Consider the following 22,225-nt stretch of genomic DNA (forward strand, 5'->3'; position numbering starts at 1 on the left):
CAGCGCCCGACATGGTGAACGCTTCTATCCAGGGAAACTGCTGGGAAGACAGCGTTGGAGAAACGTGAACATTTTCTTTGTACTGTATAATCTGCAGATTCTGACAGAAATCTGCAGCTAGAAGCAGCGCTCCTCTGAAACAGCAGTAAGGATCATTATTAGGACAAATGTAAATAACAAAACTTTATAACTTAAAGCAAAACTGGGAAACGTGAAGTCTGAAGTCTTTACATTAAGGCCATCAGTCACACATCCTGTTGCTCTGGGTCTAAACAGAGCGTCGTGTGTGACGTCTTCTTTTGTGCACGCGGCCGCTCTGAGCGTTCACACTAGAGCGCGTTTGCTGTCGCATTTTATTTGTCGTGTGAACGAGCAGACAAAAAAATCAGATTTGAGCATCAAGACCTGCAGAGTGAACGTAGCCTAAGAAAGATGTGACGTGAATAAGATGCTCAGTCCAGATGTTTTTTAAATCACCTAATTTCTTATTAAATTGACTAAAGACACATGAAACCAGAAACTCTTTGTGACAGGGAAGAATCAGTGAGCTTTGAGCTTTTGGTTGTCAGAGACCAAAAGTTATCCAGAGCGTGCAACACCCCAAACTCTTGGTGAGCACATGCGATCATCGGCTGATTGCACTCACTGGTTGTCTTGTGGTTGTCAGTGTGTCTCCAAATAACTGCCATCTAAAATATAAATGCAGATAGACTGCAAGCACATTGCAATCAACCCGAGTTCACTGCAAATGCAACACAGCTTTACATTAGGGATTTGCACAGACCTGGTGTCAGTGTTCAAAGCGACAGCATCATGGCTTTGCTGCACAGAGCGCCATCATTTGGTCTCCAGCCGCCGTTTCCCCAGTGCAGCAGTTCTCTGTTCCTGCTGCTCCAGAGTGGCCAGAGATGAGTCATCACAGCTTCATTCTAACATCTCAGAACTATCGATGTTTACGTTTGGAGTGAGTTTGACAGCTGGGACATGCTTTAGCTGCCTGAGTTTAGATGAGCAGCCAGCCACGAGTCAACAGTCACTACAAGAAAGTTTCCTGTGCCAATGGGCTTTCTGAAAAAGATGCTTCAAAGTTCTGATCACAGAGTCCTACTTGACATAAGCCCCAATATATTTGTCACTCCTTGGAGTGATACTGGAGTAAACTGGGGATCTTTTGCTTCTTAGCCAAATGTGTAAAACACTGCACTATGGAGCCACAGTAGTGAGCTGGTCCTCTAACAATGGCCACTTCTTTCATGTACGTCCATCAGTTACATGTAAGAGCAGGGAGTTAAACGGTCTGTGAAGAAAATCTGAGAGAGTTTAAGAGATAAAAGAGCTGTGATGAGCATCAGGGGCAAAAAAATCAAACTGGGATCGATGGAGAACCTGCCGGTGTCACTGTCGGACACACCAGAGCTAACGGTCAGTGCAGGGGAACATTTTAATGAGGTCATTAAACCTGCTGTGGTTCTCATAATGAGACAGAAAACAGAACAGGGTCGTCTGTCTGGTTCCAAAGGGAGCAGACGTTTCTGAGGACACACAGGACCTCCAGTGATTAAATATTGTAGAAACTTCCAGAAAACTAAAACTGATGTTGGTATTTATTAGACATTAACTTGATATGTTTTTATATCTGAGTTTGAGCTGGCACGCTGGACTTCTCCAAGATGCCAGAAATAATCAAGAAATTAATTTCAGGAACAAAAGTTGATGAATAATAAAAAATAAATGACCAGTACTGTCAATTTGAGGCAGTTGTGGTGAAATACATTTGTTAACCAGTGTCTCTCCAAAGCAGCTTTGCTAAACTGTGTTTAGGATATCAAACATCAGCATCTCAGGTCTTTTGGATATTTCCTGCATTTTTCCCCTTTCAGATTAAAAGAAGACACTTTCAAGCTGTTTTTATCAGAATGTGTTTTCATACGGTCTGTAGAGCAGCTTTCATTGTGCAGATGAGGGTTTTTGTGTAATTAACCTGATGGCAGTATTTCGGTGGCGTGCAGTTGGAAGAGGAACACATCAGCAGACAAAAGCCAACCAGCCGACATCCAAGCAGCCCGGCTCGTGTGAAGGACTCACTGGAGCAAAGCTGGTCCCTCAGGACGACCTGTTGCCTGGCTTTAATGGCTCTGCCTGTGCCCATGAAAACGAGACGTTCGTGCTGCTGGCAGTGAACATAAATCGTCGAGCCTCGAGTCACCAATCACTGCAAATGTACAGCGTAGCACTTGGAAGGCAGCGTGCTTCTCTCAGAAGTCTTTGTAGAGAAAAAGGCTGAGAAACAGAAAGAAGGCAAACACGAGGATAACAATACTATTCTTATTTGAATGATCACTGACACTAAACAGTCTTACAGCTCCGGTCCTGCGACTGTGCTGGACAAACTCATAGAGACGAACAGTTATTGACTTATTGAAGATGGTTTGCCATCTTCTGTAATGCTCTGATTTCTCACCACCAGCACGTTTCATTTATTCCGTAAATAAAATGCACCGGCAGGTCCACACAAAATGTTTCCACCAACCGTCCCCACACACAGCGTTGAGCCATCTTATGTTTACCTGTTAACAGATCTTTAGAGATTTGACACCACATTTTCAAATGTTTAATATTACAGGTTATTACTCTGATTACACACCAAGTCTGATACCACAGACAGATTAACACAGTTATCCACATATTTCCAAATAACTTTGCTACAGTCTCGGTGGTCACATGCTTCCACATGCATGTAAGTGATGTCAAGAGCACCTTTTCCACTGAGATAAGTAATCTCTTTAACTACATAATGACAAGACTGGATCAACCATAGCTAGCTGAGATAAGCTGTGTTTTGACAGGGAACAGAGTGAGTGAGCGAAGGCTGTGTCAGAGGACGTCTCAGTGCAGCTAACTCACTGTGAGGATTCAAAAGACTGTTTGAACATCTCAGTGAGAGCAGTTTGAGATGATCTAACATCCTCTGAACATGATGACTCTTATGAAATGGTCAGCAACAACATCCAGGCAGGCTGTCACGTTTAAAGTCTGCTCAGTTGGTACCAAGGAGCCCACAGTAGTGAACCACCACCAGCAGCCTGAACCGTGGGTACAAGGCAGGACGGTGCTGTTCACTCCAGCTGTGGATTGACAGACACCTTGTTGTAAATGAGTTACGGCTGCCGTCAGCTTGAAGCATTCTGGCCTTTCTCAGAGGTCAGAGGACAACCGCCACTCACTCACTGTTTGCTGTTGTTTGGATGATCCTCTGTAAACCCTAAAGATGATTTTGTGGGAAACCTGAAGACCTGGCCTGAGGGGGGAGTATGACCTGCTCACCGTTACCATCGTCTGCCCGTTCTAAACGTGCTGACATGTGTGGTAAAATTTGTAAATTATGATTATCTGTGTCTGTGTGTTGGCCCTGCAACATGTCCCGGGTGGACCCCGCCTCTCGCCCTATGACAGCTGGGATAGGCTCCAGCGCCCCCCCGCGACCCTGAAAAGGATCAGCGGACGCAAATGGATGGATGGATATCTGTCAAAAACATAGATAAATTTAACAACCACGGTGCAGGTGCTTTGATACGGCGCCGTGTGTTCATCTGCTGAAGGACGAGCCATTAATCAGAGTCATCTCTTCTGTTCACAATGTTGTCATAGCAAAAGGCAACATATTACAGGTGTGTGTGTGTGTGTGTGTGTGTGTTAAAATATGAAGGCTAAATCCACCATAGATTTTTTTTCTTTTTAACAAATGTTTTCAAAATATGGGCGTAATTTAAAAATCGACCCTTTATGCCTGTATTGTGTTAGTTTGTCGTGGTCTACAACAGTTGATGGACTCTTCAGTCTACATCCTTTTTCTTTAGTTTTCCCAGAGTTAACGTCACAGATGCAAGAGCGCCATCTGGTGGAGCTCAACAGCTCCATGAACACGATTCAGTGCAAACGATAAAGCTGCTGCATCGTTGACACGCTGGATAGAAGCAGTGCACCTCATCAGTCTGGATTCCAGATTGGAGACAACTAATCTTTTTCTTTCCTCCACAGCCTCAACTACACACGATAAGATGATGATCAAATGAATGTTTCACTGAAACTGAGATATACTGACTCCTACATATCGATAAATGACTGCTGTTCCTTTGTGATGCGTTGTCATCAAACTAATTAAAACTGTTTTGAATGAATAATCACAGTCGATGTTATCAGAGTTTTAAACTGTAGTTACATAGAAAGGACATAACACACACAAGAGTGGAAGCATATACACCACGGGAACGTCCAGAGAAGAACAGAAGCAAAAGTCCTGTAGCAACATGGACGTGTCGAGTACAGAGGGATTCACCAAAATCTGTATCTAAGGTTGCTGGACCATATTCTTGTACTTTGAATGAGCAGAGCAACCTGGGCTCTCATTACACCTGCAGCAACTTTCTCTTTTTCAATGGAATAATCATAATCATAATAATAAATCAACTTTTTGATGATGTTCTTTGTCCAGCACCTGTATATTAGAGTCCTCCCTCTGTCGTGTTCGAGGGCTTCGGAGGTTCTGCTGATGGTTTCAGACGTCATTTCCAAATGATCCGAGTCATCGTGGTTGTTGTAAACCAGGCACGGCTGCAGGAGCTGAACCGCCGACTACAGACTATACACAATAGCTTCAGCTTGCAGAACTCGCTCCATCCATACATCAGTATTAAAATATCAAATATGTAAGGGACTATTTTCAGTCCTGTCCTGGTGATTTTAGGAATTGTTGAAGGACCAGGACGAACAAGCGTGCTGACAAAAGTTTCTACTTTATTATGATCATAAATGGTCGCCACATTACAAAGTTATGAAAAGTTGGTGATGCTGTTAAAACCAACTCTACAGCTCACAAAGAAGAAACACGAGTAAACAGGATAAAATCAGAGTTTAAAGCAGCTGTTCAGAGTTGGTGTCTTTCAGCCCCCGTCTACAACAAGCCCTGTCTCTTCAGATCCTCGTAGGTCTTCTTGTTGACCACGTTTCCACTGGAGTCCTCGTACTCTTCCTGAAAAGCACATCAGCAAAAGCAATTAGCAGCTACACCACAACAAAACACAAATGTCTGCTGAGTGTTGGTACCTCTGTGTCTGGCTGCCACCGCTCTGATGCTTTCTGGGACTTGAGCTTTGCCCACACTACAGTGACATAAAACACATAAATACATTAACATCTGAACACGAGCTGCATTCAGAATCTGCTCCAATCAACTCACAGGACACAGCATCCTCGATCTGCGTGACGTTGGCAAAGTGAGCGGTGTTGGGGATTCCCAGGCAGCGCATCCCGTGAGCGTGTCTCCACTCCTTTAAACAAACATGGAAGTTCATCAACCTTTAAACGCCCCCACAGTCACTGCCAACCACGAGAAAACAACAACAGCAACATACTGCAAAGTGCCTCTGGAAGGCCTTGGGTCCTCTGTAAGTGTAGTTTCCACAGATCTCACAGTTGTAGTTGATGTTCAGCCCGTGCAGTTTATAGAGCCAGTATGGAATTGGCTGCAGGAGTGACAAACACACACGGTTACTGCGGGTGATCAGGTAGACAACAATGAAACATGTTATTTAAAAGTAGCCGTGACATTAAAGTGAGAGCGTGTCCTCTGAGGGATCTATCAGCGTCACGTAACAGCAGCGCAGGCTGCGTGTGGATCGACACGACTCGCGTTAACACATGCAGATTTCACACATGCGTGTTACTGAGGCCGTAACGGTTACTCTGTGCAGGTGTGTCTGCAGCTTTACCTTGCCGTCCCAGCCCAGTGGCAGGTTCTTGGGGTTGTAGATGATCTCGTTGTCTTCGTCTTCGCTCTCGCTTTCACTGACCTGCTCTTCCTCCTCCTCCTCACGCTCCTCTCCGGTCCTGGCCTGCTTCCTTTGCACGTTCTCATGAGTGAGCTGCCTTTGCTCCTGTAGCCACATACGCAACATATCAACATGTGGTTTCCTCACGAAGCCGGCTCGAAACACGAGCTCCAACAGCAGCATTAACACATCCAGACTCACCCCAAGGATCTCCACGTACTCGTATACTTGAGCTTCCAGGAAGGCGATTTCCTTGTTCCGCTCTGTGTCTCTGTTGGAGTGACGTAGGAAAGCATTAAGAACTACATACCGAACACTTTGATGAGACGTTATGAGGACGTGACATTCGAGGGACAGTTTTACACTCTTACTTTTTAGGTCCCTTTGCTTTGGGGTTCTTGGCAAACAGTGAAGGATCCAGTGATTCCAGGGACTTGCCTTTGGTGCTGAAGAGCCTCTGAGCTCTCTCCTCCAGGGTCCTGAACACAGACACATTCAACCATTAACTGCTGGCTACCAGCTGCCAGAACACCGACGTCCTTTTGACTCTGTTACAAGGCCCCAACTAGACTTTTGTACTGTGCCGTTTTAAACATGTCTCAACAAACACACTTGGCAAACACTAAAGACAGTTTCTGTCAGCTGCTTTGTTTTCCAGGTGCACAGCAGGCAAAACGTCCGACTGACCCACAGAGAGACGGCTTCAAACCAGCCGACAGGTGGGGTCAGCAGCTCTCTGCAGCTCTTTGTCATCCTCCTTGTCCACAGAGGTCACCACTCGATGGCTCTGCATATTTCATTTGGGTTTTTTGAACAGCGGATGCTCTTTGTGGTCTCAAACTGGGCTCTCACTATACTAAGGACGCGCGGCGTGAGGTTATCTGTAGTTCACAGATGATTCCCTGTCCCCACAGAGCTGGTTTTCCAGTAATATTCTGCTTGGAATATGAAAACAATCAGCCTTTAATGCTGTAGAAAGTGAGTTATTACGCTGCTCCTGTCATGTTTCTAGAAGCTTACCCTCCACATTTCAGTCCCAAAGCCATGAGTGCTGACTTCAACCTGTCCAGACCCAAAGAGGCCAACTCCTACAGCAAAGAGGGAAACGGAGAGTAAACCAAATATGAAACCATTATTTATGCAAAACACTTTGACTTCAGTCACATGTCAACGAGGATTGATTTTACCTCCCAAGAGGAGAAAGCAGAGAGGTCCAGATGAGCACCTGCATGTGTCAAAGCACTACTCGTCTCTTTCTACAAATAATCACACGCAAGAAGTCAGAGAGGTTCCCAAAACCTAACCATCATCTCTCACTGGTCCCAGCAGAAGAACTTACAGGCCAGCCTGGAAAGGTCCCATTCTCCCATTTCTTCTCAAACTCTGACAGCACTTTGCCATAAAGGTCGTTCTGGTCGAGCAGCGGCTTGACCCGGTCTGTGTAGTCCTGCAGGTACTCCAGCAGCATCTCCAGATACCTGCAGAGCACGAGGCATTTAAACGTGTGCACTTCTGCATGCAACACTGACGTGTGACTGAGGAAGCAGATTCTTTACAGTTATGCTTCCAAGCTGACGTCTTGAATAAGCAGCATGGACTTACTTTTTGTATTCAGCATTTTTCCTGTCCTTGGGAATGTCGAACAGCTGGTCAAATGAAGACAGGTAGGTGATGTACTCCAGCTTCTGTACAGACACAGGGCACAGACAGCAGTCAGACACATCCTGGCTCGGAGGCTTATTCTTTATTAATGAGAATAAACGGCTACTTCAGGATCACAACCTCAGCTCCCTTTAAGTTGATGTACTTCAGGTAGCAGTCGTGCAGATCGAGGTATCGGCCGTATCCCTCCTCATCGGTGAAGTCCACCATATCTGCCATAAACACAAGTCATTCAGGCACTTTAAGCCTGGGTATGAAGGTCACAGATGTTACTTACAATAACTGTTAAGTGTAGTTATGCAACTGCAGAGCAGACGTGGGGGAACTCAACACAATAAAGTGTGTTTGGTAACCAAAGGCAGCCAGTGCTTTGCCTAAATGAGCCTTTTCATGAATGAAGAAAGAGTGTTGATGCTTTCATGGGGCAGCTAATCCAGCTGTGAGATGGTAACAACACCTACAGCCTGTCTGACACGTTCTCAAACACGAGGCTCTCTGTTAGTGGCGATTCGCAGCAGAACTGATTAGCATAAGCAGATGATCGGTGCTTTGCATGCTTCTTTTCCAGTGAGCTCCGGCATCGATCACATTTCCTAATTTGACCCAAGAACAAAAGTAGCCAGAAAAACGTCTCCCTACAAACGTTACTGCTGCTCAACACTTACGACTACTAAACCGCCAGGTTTGGTAGTCGTGAAGCCAACTAATGGGTTCAAACCATTTAATAATATCATATTTGTGACGTTTACAAAGTGCTCTTCTGCACTTCAATGCTGCACAAATACTACGAGCTATTGTGCTTTTCCATGACACACTGTGCAGGTCTACGAACAGCCCAGCTTGTTTTCAACTCTATTTAACTTCCTACATTTGATCGATTGTTATCCAGTCAACTAAGCCAAGAACAATAAAAAGGCTGCTGACAGTCTGCTGCTACATGCTGACCACGTCCTGTTTATCTGGGAGAAAAAGGACACGGTCAGTATTCACATCTGCAAACATCTGATTATTAATCCTAATTTTGACCTTGGACCACGTCCTGATTGTTCCTCAGCTGTTACAAAATGAAATCAAACTTGTTGGCTGCTGTGTGGGTCTGTATAATTGAAAGTGTATTGGTATAAATGTGTGATGAATGTCATTCATTCATTCAGGCTCATTCAGAGGGAGCCTTCACCAACAGGATGGACACCAAACGGCACAAATTTCCTACAATTAGAACTAAAAGAGAAACTGTCAGTGATCAGCTGCTCTGATCGTCTTAGATCGCTGTGTTTTTATTTCAACTGCAGATTTCAAACACACGTGTGCAAAAACAATCTAACAACACTGATCTGATTCTCACACTTCAGTAATCGTTCTTCACACAAAGTGATGCTTAATGCAGTGTAGCTACTTTCTATGAGTTTCCTCATTAGATCCCATTTTTGTTGTTGCAACAAATGAAAAAGTCAGGAAGCATTTGCTCCTCTAGCTGCTGTTCTGTGGGATTTGCATGTCGTGCAAACGTGTTCTTGACTCAGGACAAGCACGTGTTGTTTGAACTCACTCTGAGCCTCCTCGCTGGGGTTATCTCTGGCCTTCATCAGCTCCTCGAACTCTGCAGACATGGGGATGGAAATCTGCAGGAAGGACAACAGAAATCAGTTTCAAAGACCTGATGTACGCTTTCAGTTGACATTTTGGAATCAAAAGAATAAATACTTCATTGGGATGCTTTCGGTGGAACTCCTTTATCTGTTTGAGTCGGTTGTAGAACTCTGCAAACTCATTTGGTCCTGAGATGGCTGCAAGTTCGTCTCTCCTCATTCTGTCAGACAAATAATCCAGGAACACGAGAAGAACAAGAGGAAGTCATCAGGACAGCTGGTTTTTCAGAAGCAGCAGTCATGCATTCACCCCTGGACTTTTCAAGAGCCAATGGAGGTGCACAGGAGAGGCATGCTGACCAAGCTCTAAACCATCTTTACTCAGACAGTGGTCTATTACAAAGTGTGTGTACTGTCCTACTGCACTCGTGTGAGAACAGTGTAACTGTGCAGTCTTCACAGAGTGTGAGTCCTTTTGTCCTGTAGCCTCTATAAGCGCTTCTCCTCATATTATCCAGAGTTCATATTCAAAAGCAGCTTAAGTGGAAGATTATCCTGATGGGCCATATTACAGGACGTCTTGTGTTCAGCCAATCAGGCATCAGACATAAGCTGCCACATGATTTCTGCCTTCTTTTGTTAAGTAAAACTGTTTCTCTTCAGTAGACAGACCGAATCTTTGAATGATGTAATCATCTACGTGCTGTAACAGCAGTGTGGTGAGCATCGCATTTAACACAATTCAGCCACTGTTGCTGACAGTGAAGCTACACAAATGTCAGTAAACACATCCACCAACTACCTGACTGACAGGATGCAGTATATGAGGCTGACCAGGGCTCTGTCTGAATTGGTGATGTGCAGTACAGCAGCTGTGCTGTCTCCATGTTGGCCTGCATTTGTATAGCGCTTTTCTAGTCCCTAAGGACCCCAAAGCGCTTTACACTACATTCAGTCATCCACACATTCACACACTGGCGATGGCAGCTACATCGTAGCCACAGCCACCCTGGGGCGCACTGACAGAGGCGAGGCTGCCGGACACAGGCGCCACCGGGCCCTCTGACCACCACCAGTAGGCAAACATGGGGTTAGTATCTTGCCCAAGGATATTTGTCATGCAACCAGGAGGCAGCCTGGGATCGAACCACCGACCTTCTGATTAGTGGCTGACCTGCTCTGCCACCTGAGCTACAGCCACCCCAATGTTCACCATGTGCACCTCAGACATCCACCCACAAAAATACTCTGAACATCCTGCAGTGGTTGGATGTATTAGTAATGAGCAGAAGCAGAGGATTCTGTAGCCTTCAGAATGTGAACAAGACCAGAGCGATAGTGACCGACTTCAGAGGGAAGAGAAAGGCTACACGACCCACGTCCTCGGAGAGGATCTTGATGCGGTCGAGGAAAAAAGGACCCGATAGGGCTTTGGAGTTGACGTCAACAGGCTGACGTTACAACAGGCTGAAGTGGAAGACCGACAGGGGGCGTGGACTAGGGCTGCCACGATTAGTCGACTAGTCACGATTACGTCGACTATCAAAATAACCGTTTGTGGCAGCCCTAGCATGTACAAGAAGAGTGAGCATATATAAACAATGCAGGCTCAGATGCTTCAGTGTGAGGCGATTATCTCACTCAGTTGTTGCAAGCACATCACTTTTCTTTGGCGTGCTGGGGAAGCAGCATCGTGACACAGACTGAACAGACCGATTAGGAATGCTGGCTCTGTGGTCAGCTACAAACTGGACACCTGATGCTGGAGAGGTCGTGAACACACCGTTATCCACCATGAACAATCCCGACCACCCTCTGAAAAACTTAATCTTATCTTAATCTATCTAACTTAGGCGTGAAGCGTAGCTTTGAGCTTCTTGTGCTGCTGGTTCAGTGAATTTTGGTCAGAGTGCCGAAACCTGCAGCTTCAGAATCTGTGAGCTGTCTGCTTTTAGCCCCGACGGCGTGTCTGTGTGCGTGCCGTCACGTGAACGATCCACGCTCTGTGTTTACGTCTTTGGTGGGATCCATGTATCTGCTCTCATTTTGTGTTTTAGCTGTTTGGTGGTTGTTTAAATAGTTTTGTGAGCTTTAAGCTGAGGTTCTGGCGTTTCAGATAAAATACATTTATATTTAAAAATCGATTCAGGATTTACTGAATCGATATCGCTTTATACAAGCTAAAATCGATTTGAATTGGGAAATCAATTTTTTAAACCCAGGACCTAGCAAAAACAATTTGAGGTGTTATGTGCCTTCATGGAAATATGCCTTTGACACAGTTTGCTACTCCGATTCGTTATCAGACTTCAAATAACCAAAATATCTCCAGAATATTTCCTTGGACCCGTCTTTTCCAACAGTGTCCTCGTCTTGTGAGCCCTGGGCATGTCCTTTCAGGTGCCTTGTTCAGTAATGCTACAGCTCACGTTTTTCTTCACAATTTGGTGTCATTTGGTCTTCTATCCTGCTCACACGCCCAACATACTGTTATGCCCAGCTGTAGTAGTATTATCACCTAGCTGTTTCTGAGTGATTTGCTACTAGACTGGTGAATAAACCCGCGTGTGTGTGGACCCCAAGTTAGAGAACAACAACAATGTCACAGTAGAGCAGACGATAGTCTAGCAGATTCACATCATTTCCAGAAGTGGTGAGATTGGAGCTGACGTTAACCATCTCCTGTCATGTGCCACATGTAAGAAACGTTACGTCCTCATCCTGACTGTCACAAGATTTTTCAGGCTTCTCGTGTGAATACACCTTTAGTTGGTCTACTTTTCAAGTAACTGCTCAAAAGTTTGTTTCTTTACTTCTGTAACCGCACAAAGGTCCAGCCAACATATCTATATTTGAGTGGAAATGACTGTTCGCTAAGAAAACACTCACCCATCTTTGTCTTCATACAGGTCTCTGAGATTTGCGCTCACTTCCATATACCTCTGCAAGAAGAAGCGCAGACACCTTTTTACCAGCGTTGACCATTAACAGTGAAAAGCTGCTAATTATCAAAAGTGATTCTTTGTCTCCAATGTGCGTCTCTGAAGTCAGGTTTTAACCATTTATATTTTACACCTAGTTTTAATGACCTCTGACGCACTTGGGGGCAGATTTTTGGGGTGTCATTTCGTTGTGACACCGCTTCATTCAGTACATCTGATTACGTTCTTTATCTGACCTCTTTTCCCGTGATTAGTGTAAGAAAATGCATCAAATCCGCTAATAAATAGTGCTTTGCACGTTTACAAAATTGTAACCTGGGTTTTATGAAAGGTTAGTTATTCGTTGAATTGCCAGCAAATACTATTAGCCAGGTAGTGAGAACAGTTTTAAATGAGTCCAAACTCTTACTCACATCCAACATCGCTCTTGTTCGATGGTCAGAATTGATTTGTTCACGCAGCTGAAATGAGAGTTGGAAAAAACACACGGACAAATGTTAATTTCAGCGTTTCTGGGATTCACGACCAAGCGTAGCAATGCTAAAGCTAGCCTTAAGTAGCACCACTTACCGTCGACTTCTTGTGTAACATTTCTTTAGTTTTAGCATCCATTAGCCTCTCTTTCTCTTCGTGATAGCGACGCTGTTGTTCTAATATAGTTTCCATTGTCCGCAAAAATGTAGAACGTTTACTGGAGACGAAGTAAGGTTTCTAATGGGGTAGAATACAAATGAACGAAAGCGGCAATACCCGCCGTATCTGGTACGTTTGTTTTCAATGGCGCATGTCGCCGAGCTAACGGCCCGCACTCTATTAGCCGTATGAGAAACATGAACCTGTGGAAGGGTTCCGCAGTGGTCATGTCCGTCTACAATACTTCTATATTTTTTTTATCTGAAGCCTTTCGACAGTTAATAATAACATTGGTTCCAGTTTATTTTTAGACAATTACCGTGAAATCCTTTGACACAAATTGTTGAAAGTAATGGTTTCGTTTAGATTTTGACCGTTTTAGCTAGATGAGTTGATGGGCATAACAGCAATTCCTTTCAAGAGGATCCCTGGTGTTTACATTACTGAAATGTAGAAACTGCTTCTGAAAAGTACTCTTTTTCAACGTGACGGGTTGGCACCACACCGTGCACGGTCTGTGCCGCGTGCTCGGTGTTCTCTTTGCACTTCCTTTGTAGTCTACACTACCATCAAAGCCTGCCATAACACACAACGCACCCTCGCGGAGGCGCGCGCACGAAGGCAGTCTGGAGCCGTCAAGCGTCGGATTGGTTAAAGAGAAAAAGACCGGAAGTGTCAACTCTACGTCTTAACATAAAATACGTCCATTCATCCATCTTCTTCGGAGGGCTTGTTTTTTCAATCAGTTGCTTGATTCAATAAAAAAAATAATCTGAACTAGGTTGCATTATAGACTGACATGTTTGTATATTCCTTGTGATTTTTTCGGCAATTTTCACTGGTATCAAAATAAAATCCAAATTTAAAAATGTAATGGTTTGAAATAACATGTTACACAGTATGATCAGGGAAGATAAAGCAAATAGGCTAACGAGTGCAAAACTATTCTATGAGTATTGATATTGGGTGAAAGGACATTACAAGCCTCAGGTCTACTCGTGCACACGTGAAAAATTACAGAGATTAAACAGATCGCCAGTGTAATTTTTTAAACCTCATTTGGAATAAGTTAAAGTGTATTGCATCATATGAATATTGTTTTTTATAGGCAGTCTTCAGGGGAAATAAGCCACAGGCTTTTATTTTGACAGATCACACCGGAAACCCTGCTCGTCACGGTCGCTAACGTGACAGTCGCGGTTCCACCACATTCTCGAGCAGTCAGTCAAAGCAGCGGACAGTAAAAAGAAGCGGACGAGCAGCGTTGCGGATTTACAGAATAAACAGTGGAGCTCATAACACATACGTCCAGCCAGCTTATAAAGGTGAGCTGCTCGTATTCTTCTGTAATGGAGTCCACTCTATGAAGACAACGAAGATTTATTGGGTTATTTTGTGGGGAAGGGGGCGGGGGTGGTGGTGGTGGGGGGCATCCATTCTGTCTTTTGTGCTGGAGCAGATTTGGCAGCGGTCACTGAGGTCCGCTGCTGTAGAGGAGAGATGTCGGACAAGTGTGTCCTTCAGCTTTATCTTCTTCGGCGCGTATAAAGATTGCGAGGCTGTCTTGCTGTTAACTCTTCACACAGCCAACAAAACAGGCGATCCGGGCCGCGGGAGCTCGCTGGCCCCTCATCTACAGCTCTGTGAGCTGTTTGATGTGGACTAAAGAGGGTTCCCCCGAACGTGGTCTAAAATCTGAGCAGATTTAAACCCGTTTCTCATTAAACGACTGTGTGTATACCATACGAGACCTTTAGAGTCATAGGCAGATGCACATTAATTCGGCATATATCCATGCACCTAACTGAACTTACTAAAATGTAAACTATAATAATCGTTGGCCCAGTCGTCACTCAACCGTTAACAGCGAAATAGCCTTGCTAGGAATCCGAGCCAAAAGTGGGAATTCCCTCTTTACAGAGTCGGGTACAGGAAAGGTTCAAACTCGTAACTGTTTAATGAGCCGTTAGCCTCAGACAAAAGAACAGAATGAATCCACGGGACTGTGAGTGCCCTGCTGGGTGGGATCTATGTGTAGACTCGCTCAGTAATCGGTGACCGGTTGAGCTGTTGTGACAGTTTGGGAAAGAAAACATCCTCCGAAAGCCCAACACGAACCACCGGTATGTCTCCAACTTTTGGTTTCAGTATGTTTGTCCTCACCTGACAACTGGAAACACGCAGATGTGTACAGAGCTGTTAGCAGCTCACCCTGAGGTCTGAAACGATGTCCTTCTGTGTCACTCTAACCCCACCAAAAACTGGAGTGAGGTATCAGCTCTCCACCACAGTTAACTGCACAGTCTTCATGCTGCAGCTGTTTGTCAGATGTCAAAGGTGGAGTGAGCTAACCAAAGCCACTGTCATGTACACCGCCCGTCTGTCCTTACTGACTGTGATTCTATATTCACGTGAGCAGCAAAAATGCCCTCACAGCCATTCGTCTGTGTCATGCATTTTTCATTGCACACCAGGGAATGTAAATAGAGGCATTCACCTTGAGCTCCTCTCTCACATACACAATAATGGGGACAATTGATTTAGCGAGGCTGACCTTGTAGGTGTCTTTTTCTGAGACTCGTAGGTTGTGACTGACAAACGTTCAGCCTGGCTGAATGTCAGAATGAACCACACCAGAGCTCGGTGTTTAACTAATGACATCTGCGGGTGTATCTTTGGATGAGGACATAGGATAACACTGCTTGTTTTTATTATCATTCAGCAGTCCAACGGCAGCAGGTTGTTGTCAGTAGGCTGTCTCCTCCTTTATCGGACAGAGAATCACGGCTGTTTTTAGAGTTCTGCAAAAGGACCTTTTTCTGATCCAGCATGACTGATGTGGGTTCAGTGCACAGATAAGGTAAACAACGTTGGATGAACTTGAGTGGGGCAGTCTTCCTGCACACAGATTTGTTTTGGGTTTTTTTAAACAAACCTTTGATTATTTCTTCACACTCCTGTTCTTGGTGAACTCCGTTGTCTTCCTTCCTTATTCTGGCCCACTTGTCAACCAGTAGGCATTTGACCCATGCATATATCATCCTCCTTTGGATTTTGGAGGGCTACACAGGAGCGTGTTTGCAGTGGGTGAAAACCCCGTTCCGCCTGCTATCTAAATGAAAGCGTGTAGGCAGACGGGCACATTTACAGGACCCTAAATTAGTTTGAAGTGTGTAACAACAGCCCTATGACATGTATACAGTTCAATGAGCAATAAGTTACCAGTATGACAATGTTACGATCACACAAACATATTTTCCATAATGTTATTTAAGGTGATGTTTTTCCTTCTTCGATCTGCTACCCAGAAAATACGTCGTTGGCTCGGTGACCTCAACTCCTTGTTGATGATTGCGAGGTGGAAAATCTCTGAGGCTTTGACTTGTTGTAGTTGTGCTCAGCGGCTCAGCAATCTGATGAATTTCTGTTGTCCACAGTTTAACTTTCAAACCCAAAGTATCTCCCTTCATTCCATTCATGGATTCACTGCACAGTGCCTTATAGGGTGGCTGAAGCCACAAACCTAAACTACCAGTTAATTCTTTGATACTTCTCAAGTCTGAATGAAAACAGATGTGCAGATGGAATAATGCTGGATTAAGACACCTCAGATTGAAAAAAATCAGCTTGATTGGATCATCATCGGCTCCTTATGAGCTTCAGAGAAATGACTGCATATCAGACCGTGAGGCCTCCCCTTAAACTTCCCAATATGTCTGCATGCTTGTGTGTGGTGGCAGTGACTACATGGCAGCATGAGTTTGTGATTCCCTTGAAGCACATATCCAAATACCAGTGGCTGTGAGCATGACCTGGACATTTTGAAACCTCCAAACTGTGAGAACATTGCTGTGTGAACAAGCTTACGAAATGTGTGCTGTTTCATAAAATGTTACACTGCACTTGTACGGCAGAGTCGTGGAGGCAACTGTCAGGATACGGGGGGTTTTGCTCAGCAATATGCGAAAGATCAACTGGCTGAACTGGGACACAGAATTAACAGCCTGCACAGAGGAAGGTGTTTGACCACAGCACAGGTGAAGGCTCCCCCATGCCCCCCATGAGTACTAGTGCCAAGAAACGGAAAGGCCCACAAGCAAAACTCGAGGACCTGCAGCCACTACTTGGAACGTTGTTGCAGCGCAGCAAAGCTGTTGGTTTCTCAGAGTGACATCGTTGTACCATAAATCGGCTCGGATCCCTTCTTCAGCTGCACTGTGAGAAATGCACAGATGCTGTTTGTGTGACTGATGCTATCGACACAGCATCCTGAGTTCGTAATTACAGCTTTAAATATGCCCATGAAGTTTTGAAAAGCCAGCCCTGACTGTTGTGAAACAGGCGTGTAACCCACAGCACAGATTTTCTAACACACCCTGCAAACAGGGTGTTGAGCATGAGCTGGAAGCTGGAGAAGCCTGCAGTCGAAGCAGATCCCAGGTTGTACTGTGGTTTTGTGATTCATACAGGATTCCCAGAAACTGGAGTGTGTCCTGATGAACATGTGACTGCTGTGTGAAAGCAGAAATCAGGTGTCCTTTAAAGTGCAGGACAGACTGTTCGACTTACTATTTGCAGTTTTACTGTTTACCATTTCAAAATGTGTACTTCTCACTGACTCTATAAAAAACAGCCATTTGAAGCTTGACTGTTGGGATATTGCCTTCAGCATGCAAATCAACAACAAACACTTACCTTTTCAAGAAGAACTAAAAAGATGTGTGCACATAAAACGGTGTCAGGGAAGGCAGCTGAAAGAGTTTTACGTGACACGTTAAAGAGGCGTTCGACTGGATGATCAAGGCTCAGACGTATGAGAGTGAAAATCCCTCTGAAAGGGCGACAGCTTCTTTGCAGGAAAGGCGTCAGATTATTGAACAGAGACATGAAAATAGTAAAAGATGGAAGACGTGTGTAGTGTCTTTGTCTGTGTCAGAAAGTTCTCATCCATCTGTCTCTTGTTCAGTTCGGACCTAAGCTCTCTTTGTCACGTGCCGCTTTATCTTCTGCTGCGTCTTCTCCTTGCTCATTTCCATCCTCCTCCTCTCCCATACCTCCTCCTTCCTTCACTCGCATACCTGCCACGCCTCCATGTTCATCCTTGTCTCCACACTTGTCCCCCTGCACCTCTGTGTGGTTGCAGACGTCCTCGTTTCCTGTGTAGCTCGTTTTACTCGTCTTTTTCACTCCCACACAAGACAAAACCAAACATAATTAATAGCAACGGGTGACGCAGCTTGTGTTGTCATAAATAATAGGTAAATGAAACTGTAAATTTGTTTTTGGTCGATTATTTTTTGGTTACAACAAAGCTTCTTGGAAATAAATCTTATGTTGTTGTTTAAATGGAGCCACGTTTGTAAGGAAAATGCATCTGTGGGTTGAGCAGCAGAGGTGAGGATGTGACGAAAGGCCATGAAAATCCTGCCAAATCTTCTCTGTCGGTGCCAAACAGCTTATTGTGCTATTGACTCGTGTTCACTGTTGTTTATTAGGTTGGGTAATTGACGTCTGAAGAAATCAGACGGGGCCTAAGCAGCATGTGGAACAGTCCCCACAGCCTGGCGCCTCCTCATGCTGGTCACCAGCTTGGTCACACACTGCTGTGGGATCCCACAGCAGTGTGTGACCAAGCTGTATTTAAAACTGTGTTTCTCAGATGACCGACCTGCAGTGAAGGTTGAGTAAACCTCTTCAGGTGTGCTCGTTACGTGCCGTTAAAGCCTGTGTGCATGTGCAACCATCCCACAGCGTCGCCATGTCCAGTGAGGTGCAGCCGAGGCCGGACGACAGCCCCAACACCAGTGGGGGGAGTTCGGACGCCGAGCAGAGGGAGGCGGCTCCTCCGGAGCAGCCGGGCCCCGAGCAACGGGACCAGGCCCAGCCCAAAAAGAAGGAGGCCAAAATCTCCAGTAAGACCGCTGCCAAGCTCTCCACCAGTGCCAAGAGGTAAAGCTCAGTGCGCTCACTCTGTTTTGCGTTGTGCACTCTGCTGGGTGTGCGCCCGTTTAGCTTCTTGAGTAGTCGTCTGTCGCTCACTTGTTCTCTGTGGTACTGCTGTTTAAATTGCTGCTTTGGTTTTGCAGTCAAAAGCCAGCATCAGCGCTGCACTGTAACCTTCTGTTAATGAGGTTACAGCAGCCACTGTGAAATAAACACTAAACACGAGATGCAACATTAGGACACTCATTAGATAACTGGTTAAATAAAAAGTAGGCGAGTTATGAAATGATGAAAGTACCGCCTGCTTGTATCTAATACATCTTTGTTGTTAAATCGAGTAGTAACAGGAAAAAACACATACTGGTGTTCTAATACTGATAATGGTGGCGTTTGGCACCTGCAAAGCAGCTGTGCTGAGCTTCTCTAAGCATGACAATACAAATGTTCTACGGTGTTATTGGATATGGAGTAGGGCTGGGCGATATAAACGGTATAAATTTGGCCAACGATAGAGATTTTGACTATACCACTCTATCGCGACCGCGCATGTTGATGATGTCATCAAGCGGCGCCTGTTTTGGTCGAAAGAATCGCAGCAGCTAAAACCATTATCATCTGCAAATTATGCCGACAGTCACAGCAAAGAGATGAAGCACTTTTGAAATATGGGAAAGCCAAAAACTGCGCTTCCTCCACTTCCGTAACATTGATTGATTAATGCTGAATTCTCTCGCAGCTGTTCTGTTCCCATGTTGTTGCAGTGTATTAATAACTAACCTCGTATTGTGGATGAATAATCTCAGTTGTTCTCCTGACTGACGTTTGGCCCGTGTACAGCATCCTGCTATGCGACTGCATTTGTCCCTGACCACCAGAATCCGTCACGTTAACTTTTATCGAGTGGAAAAAAAATTGGCGTTCATCCTCCAGCTTCACTGTGCTAATGTTATGCTAACATAGCTGTGTCGCTAGCAATCACGTAGCACAACATTATATACCAGGTAGTCCAACTTCAGTAACCCTGCAAACACCACTGCTGTTTAGTTTTCTGTCTTCATTTATGTTGGAAGTGATAGCAGAGCTGAACGTTTGAATGTTTCAGAAATCTCTCAGTCAGAACATGCTTTAACATGTTTAGGTGGAAACTAGCGAGCTAACTTCCTGTTAACTTTTAACTCCGTTAAATTTAATAACTTCTGTTTTCATGGATGTAAAACTTAATTGTTACACCTGGTAAAGCAGCAACGCTGATGATTTAATTAAAGATGAAAGAATTTAGACGTTTTTAACTCTCAGTGTTCGTTTGACTTTGGGACCTGAAGTAGACGGAGTTTTGGACCCAGATTACTCTGAAGCTCCTCACTACGGCAGCGTAATGCTCTGACGAGCCATCAAGCAGTGCGGCTTACCAAAGTTGTACTAAAACATTTTTAACAGATTTCTGCCAAAATCAGTTCGAGGTCAGTAAGCACAACCAGAATTCATACATAAGGCACACTCTCGATTTTTGAGAAAATTAAAGGATTTTAAGTCCTTATAGTGTGGAAAATACGTTATACAGAAGAAAAGAATATATCACGATATATATCGTTACCGCACGTGCTTCAAATTATATCGCGATATGCAGCTGTCTTTAAGCCTCCAGGTCCCAAGGACAGAGTTGGTGTAGTGTCTGTTTGCACCCGTGGTGCTGCTGCCTGTCCTGCTGCATGGCAGCAATGTCTTTCTGAATCAAACACAGGATTTTCATTTATAAGAGCTTGCAGGTTTCCCCAAACTGATAAACAGTGCATTTGCATCATGACTGAATCTAGCAGCACTGACTAACTGTGAGCTGCGGGATCAGTTTCATGATCTTTAATATGCAAATTGTCATGACCACTGATCAATGGCCATGAGTCCCATTCACAGAGAGCTGGGGAATGGCTGCGATCACAGCATTGTACGATGGTGACAGATGCACCCTTAGGCCCCTCCTCCATTCAGAGGTGGGCTTTCCCTTTTTCACATACGTGGTGGTGTTCCAGGGTAGAATAACAGAGCTCTCTTTGCCACTTCTTCAAAGTATTAAGACGCAGTTCCAAAGGCAAACCCACTTGTCTGGTGCTGAGAGCGGTGCTGTTGCTGAGGTTGGGGTCATCCTGTAATCTCTTACAAACTACCTCCAGTGTTTTAGTGACTGGAACACAAGTGAAGAGAGATGTGACATCGTATGAGACCGTGGTTTCATCTGCCTCACCTTCTCTTCAAAACCCAAGCTGTTCTGGATGTGGTGTTCAGAGCTGCCTACCAATGGGCTTGAGCTGGTTTGAGTCAAGCAATCCATTAATGTGAAAAGGGATCATCTCTGAGTCAAGGATGGTCCAAGGATGCAACTAAGGGTGCATTTACAATGCTGTGATCTTAGCCTTGGCCATTGATGGTCATTGGTACATCGTATTGCATATTAATGATCACGAAACGGAGCTCACAGCTGATTGTTACAGAGGGGTGCTCGTGTTGGTCATTACACAGATGTTATAAGGTTGTAAACCTGCAGTCAGCTGAGACTGAAGAAGCCACCTGGATGATGATGAAACGTTTCTCAGCTTCCTGGGATTTTCTTACCTGAAAGATTCAAGTTTTGTTTTTATTTACATTCATTAATTTTGTGTGTAAACAGCTGATTATGAAGGGCTGATGTTAGCTGATTAATACACCACAGCACGTCATCGCCACAATCCCTGGTTAACTAATTAATCATTGATGATTGGTTATTAATGCTGAATACAGTATCACTTAATGTATTATCACTTACCACTAGTAAATGGCCTGTATTTGTATAGCGCCTTACTAGTCCCTAAGGACCCCAAAGCGCTTTACATACCCAGTCATCCACCCATTCACACACACATTCACACACTGGTGATGGCAGCTACATTGCAGCCACAGCCACCCTGGGGCGCACTGACAGAGGCGAGGCTGCCGGACACTGGCGCCACCGGGCCCTCTGACCACCACCAGTCACTAGTGTCATTAACATAGTTAATATCAGCACTATTGTACATACTGATATACAGTGGGGCAAAAAAGTATTTAGTCAGCCACCGATTGTGCAAGTTCCCCCACTTAAGATGATGACAGGGGTCAGTAATTTGCACCAGAGGTACACTTCAACTGTGAGAGACAGAATGTGAAAAAAAAATCCATGAATTCACATGGTAGGATTTGTAAAGAATTTATCTGTAAATCAGGGTGGAAAATAAGTATTTGGTCACCTCAAACAAGGAAAATCTCTGGCTCTCACAGACCTGTAACGTCTTCTGTAAGAAGCTTTTCTGTCCCCCACTCGTTACCTGTATGAATGGCACCTGTTTGAACTCATCATCTGTATAAAAGACACCTGTCCACAGCCTCAAACAGTCAGACTCCAAACTCCGCCATGGCCAAGACCAAAGAGCTTTCGAAGGACACCAGGAAAAGTATTGTAGACCTGCACCAGACTGGGAAGAGTGAATCTACAATAGGCAAGCAGCTTGGTGTGAAAAAATCAACTGTGGGAGCAATCATCAGAAAATGGAAGACATACAAGACCACTGATAATCTCCCTCGATCTGGGGCTCCACGCAAGATCTCATCCCGTGGGGTC

General features: G+C 44.8%; 2 protein-coding genes across 4 annotated transcripts in view; one reads left to right on the forward strand and one right to left on the reverse strand.

Annotated features, from left to right (window-relative positions):
- Positions 1-4,774: 4,774 nt before the first annotated feature.
- sf3a3 (splicing factor 3a, subunit 3) lies at positions 4,775-13,176 on the reverse strand. Its single transcript, XM_086280809.1, has 17 exons — positions 12,592-13,176; positions 12,435-12,482; positions 11,969-12,021; positions 9,195-9,300; positions 9,040-9,112; positions 7,611-7,702; positions 7,431-7,513; positions 7,168-7,306; positions 7,016-7,084; positions 6,849-6,916; positions 6,200-6,307; positions 6,030-6,099; positions 5,769-5,933; positions 5,412-5,522; positions 5,237-5,327; positions 5,104-5,159; positions 4,775-5,029 (listed from the first exon to the last, which is right to left on the reverse strand). Exons 1-17 carry the CDS (start codon positions 12,685-12,687, stop codon positions 4,952-4,954), a joined length of 1,506 nt encoding a protein of 501 aa, XP_086136935.1. The 5' UTR covers positions 12,688-13,176; the 3' UTR covers positions 4,775-4,951.
- A 648-nt stretch (positions 13,177-13,824) lies between these two features.
- LOC147304540 (ubiquitin-conjugating enzyme E2 E2-like) overlaps positions 13,825-22,225 on the forward strand; it is a 64,102-nt gene continuing 55,701 nt past the window's right edge. For all 3 annotated transcript variants that reach the window (XM_086279299.1, XM_086279301.1, XM_086279300.1), the window contains exons 1-2: positions 13,825-13,979; positions 18,406-18,603. In XM_086279299.1, the coding sequence (XP_086135425.1) occupies positions 18,413-18,603 (191 nt within the window). In that variant the 5' untranslated portion in view covers positions 13,825-13,979; positions 18,406-18,412. The remainder of the gene's footprint in view (positions 13,980-18,405; positions 18,604-22,225) is intronic.

This window comes from Aulonocara sp. 'chitande type north' Nkhata Bay, linkage group LG22, assembly GCF_057382095.1.
Source record: "Aulonocara sp. 'chitande type north' Nkhata Bay isolate Kocher_YH1m ecotype deep benthic linkage group LG22, A_spYH_male_GT1.1, whole genome shotgun sequence".
NCBI lineage: Eukaryota > Metazoa > Chordata > Actinopteri > Cichliformes > Cichlidae > Aulonocara > Aulonocara sp. 'chitande type north' Nkhata Bay.

Excerpts from the sequence above, each read along its gene's own strand:
- sf3a3 (XM_086280809.1), bottom strand. The coding sequence starts at position 12,687 with ATGGAAACTATATTAGAACAACAGCGTCGCTATCACGAAGAGAAAGAG. Across the intron at positions 12,483-12,591 it reads TGTTACACAAGAAGTCGACG|CTGCGTGAACAAATCAATTC; the intron begins GTAAGTGGTGCT and ends CTCTCATTTCAG. Across the intron at positions 5,160-5,236 it reads GATCGAGGATGCTGTGTCCT|TGTGGGCAAAGCTCAAGTCC; the intron begins GTGAGTTGATTG and ends ATGTCACTGTAG.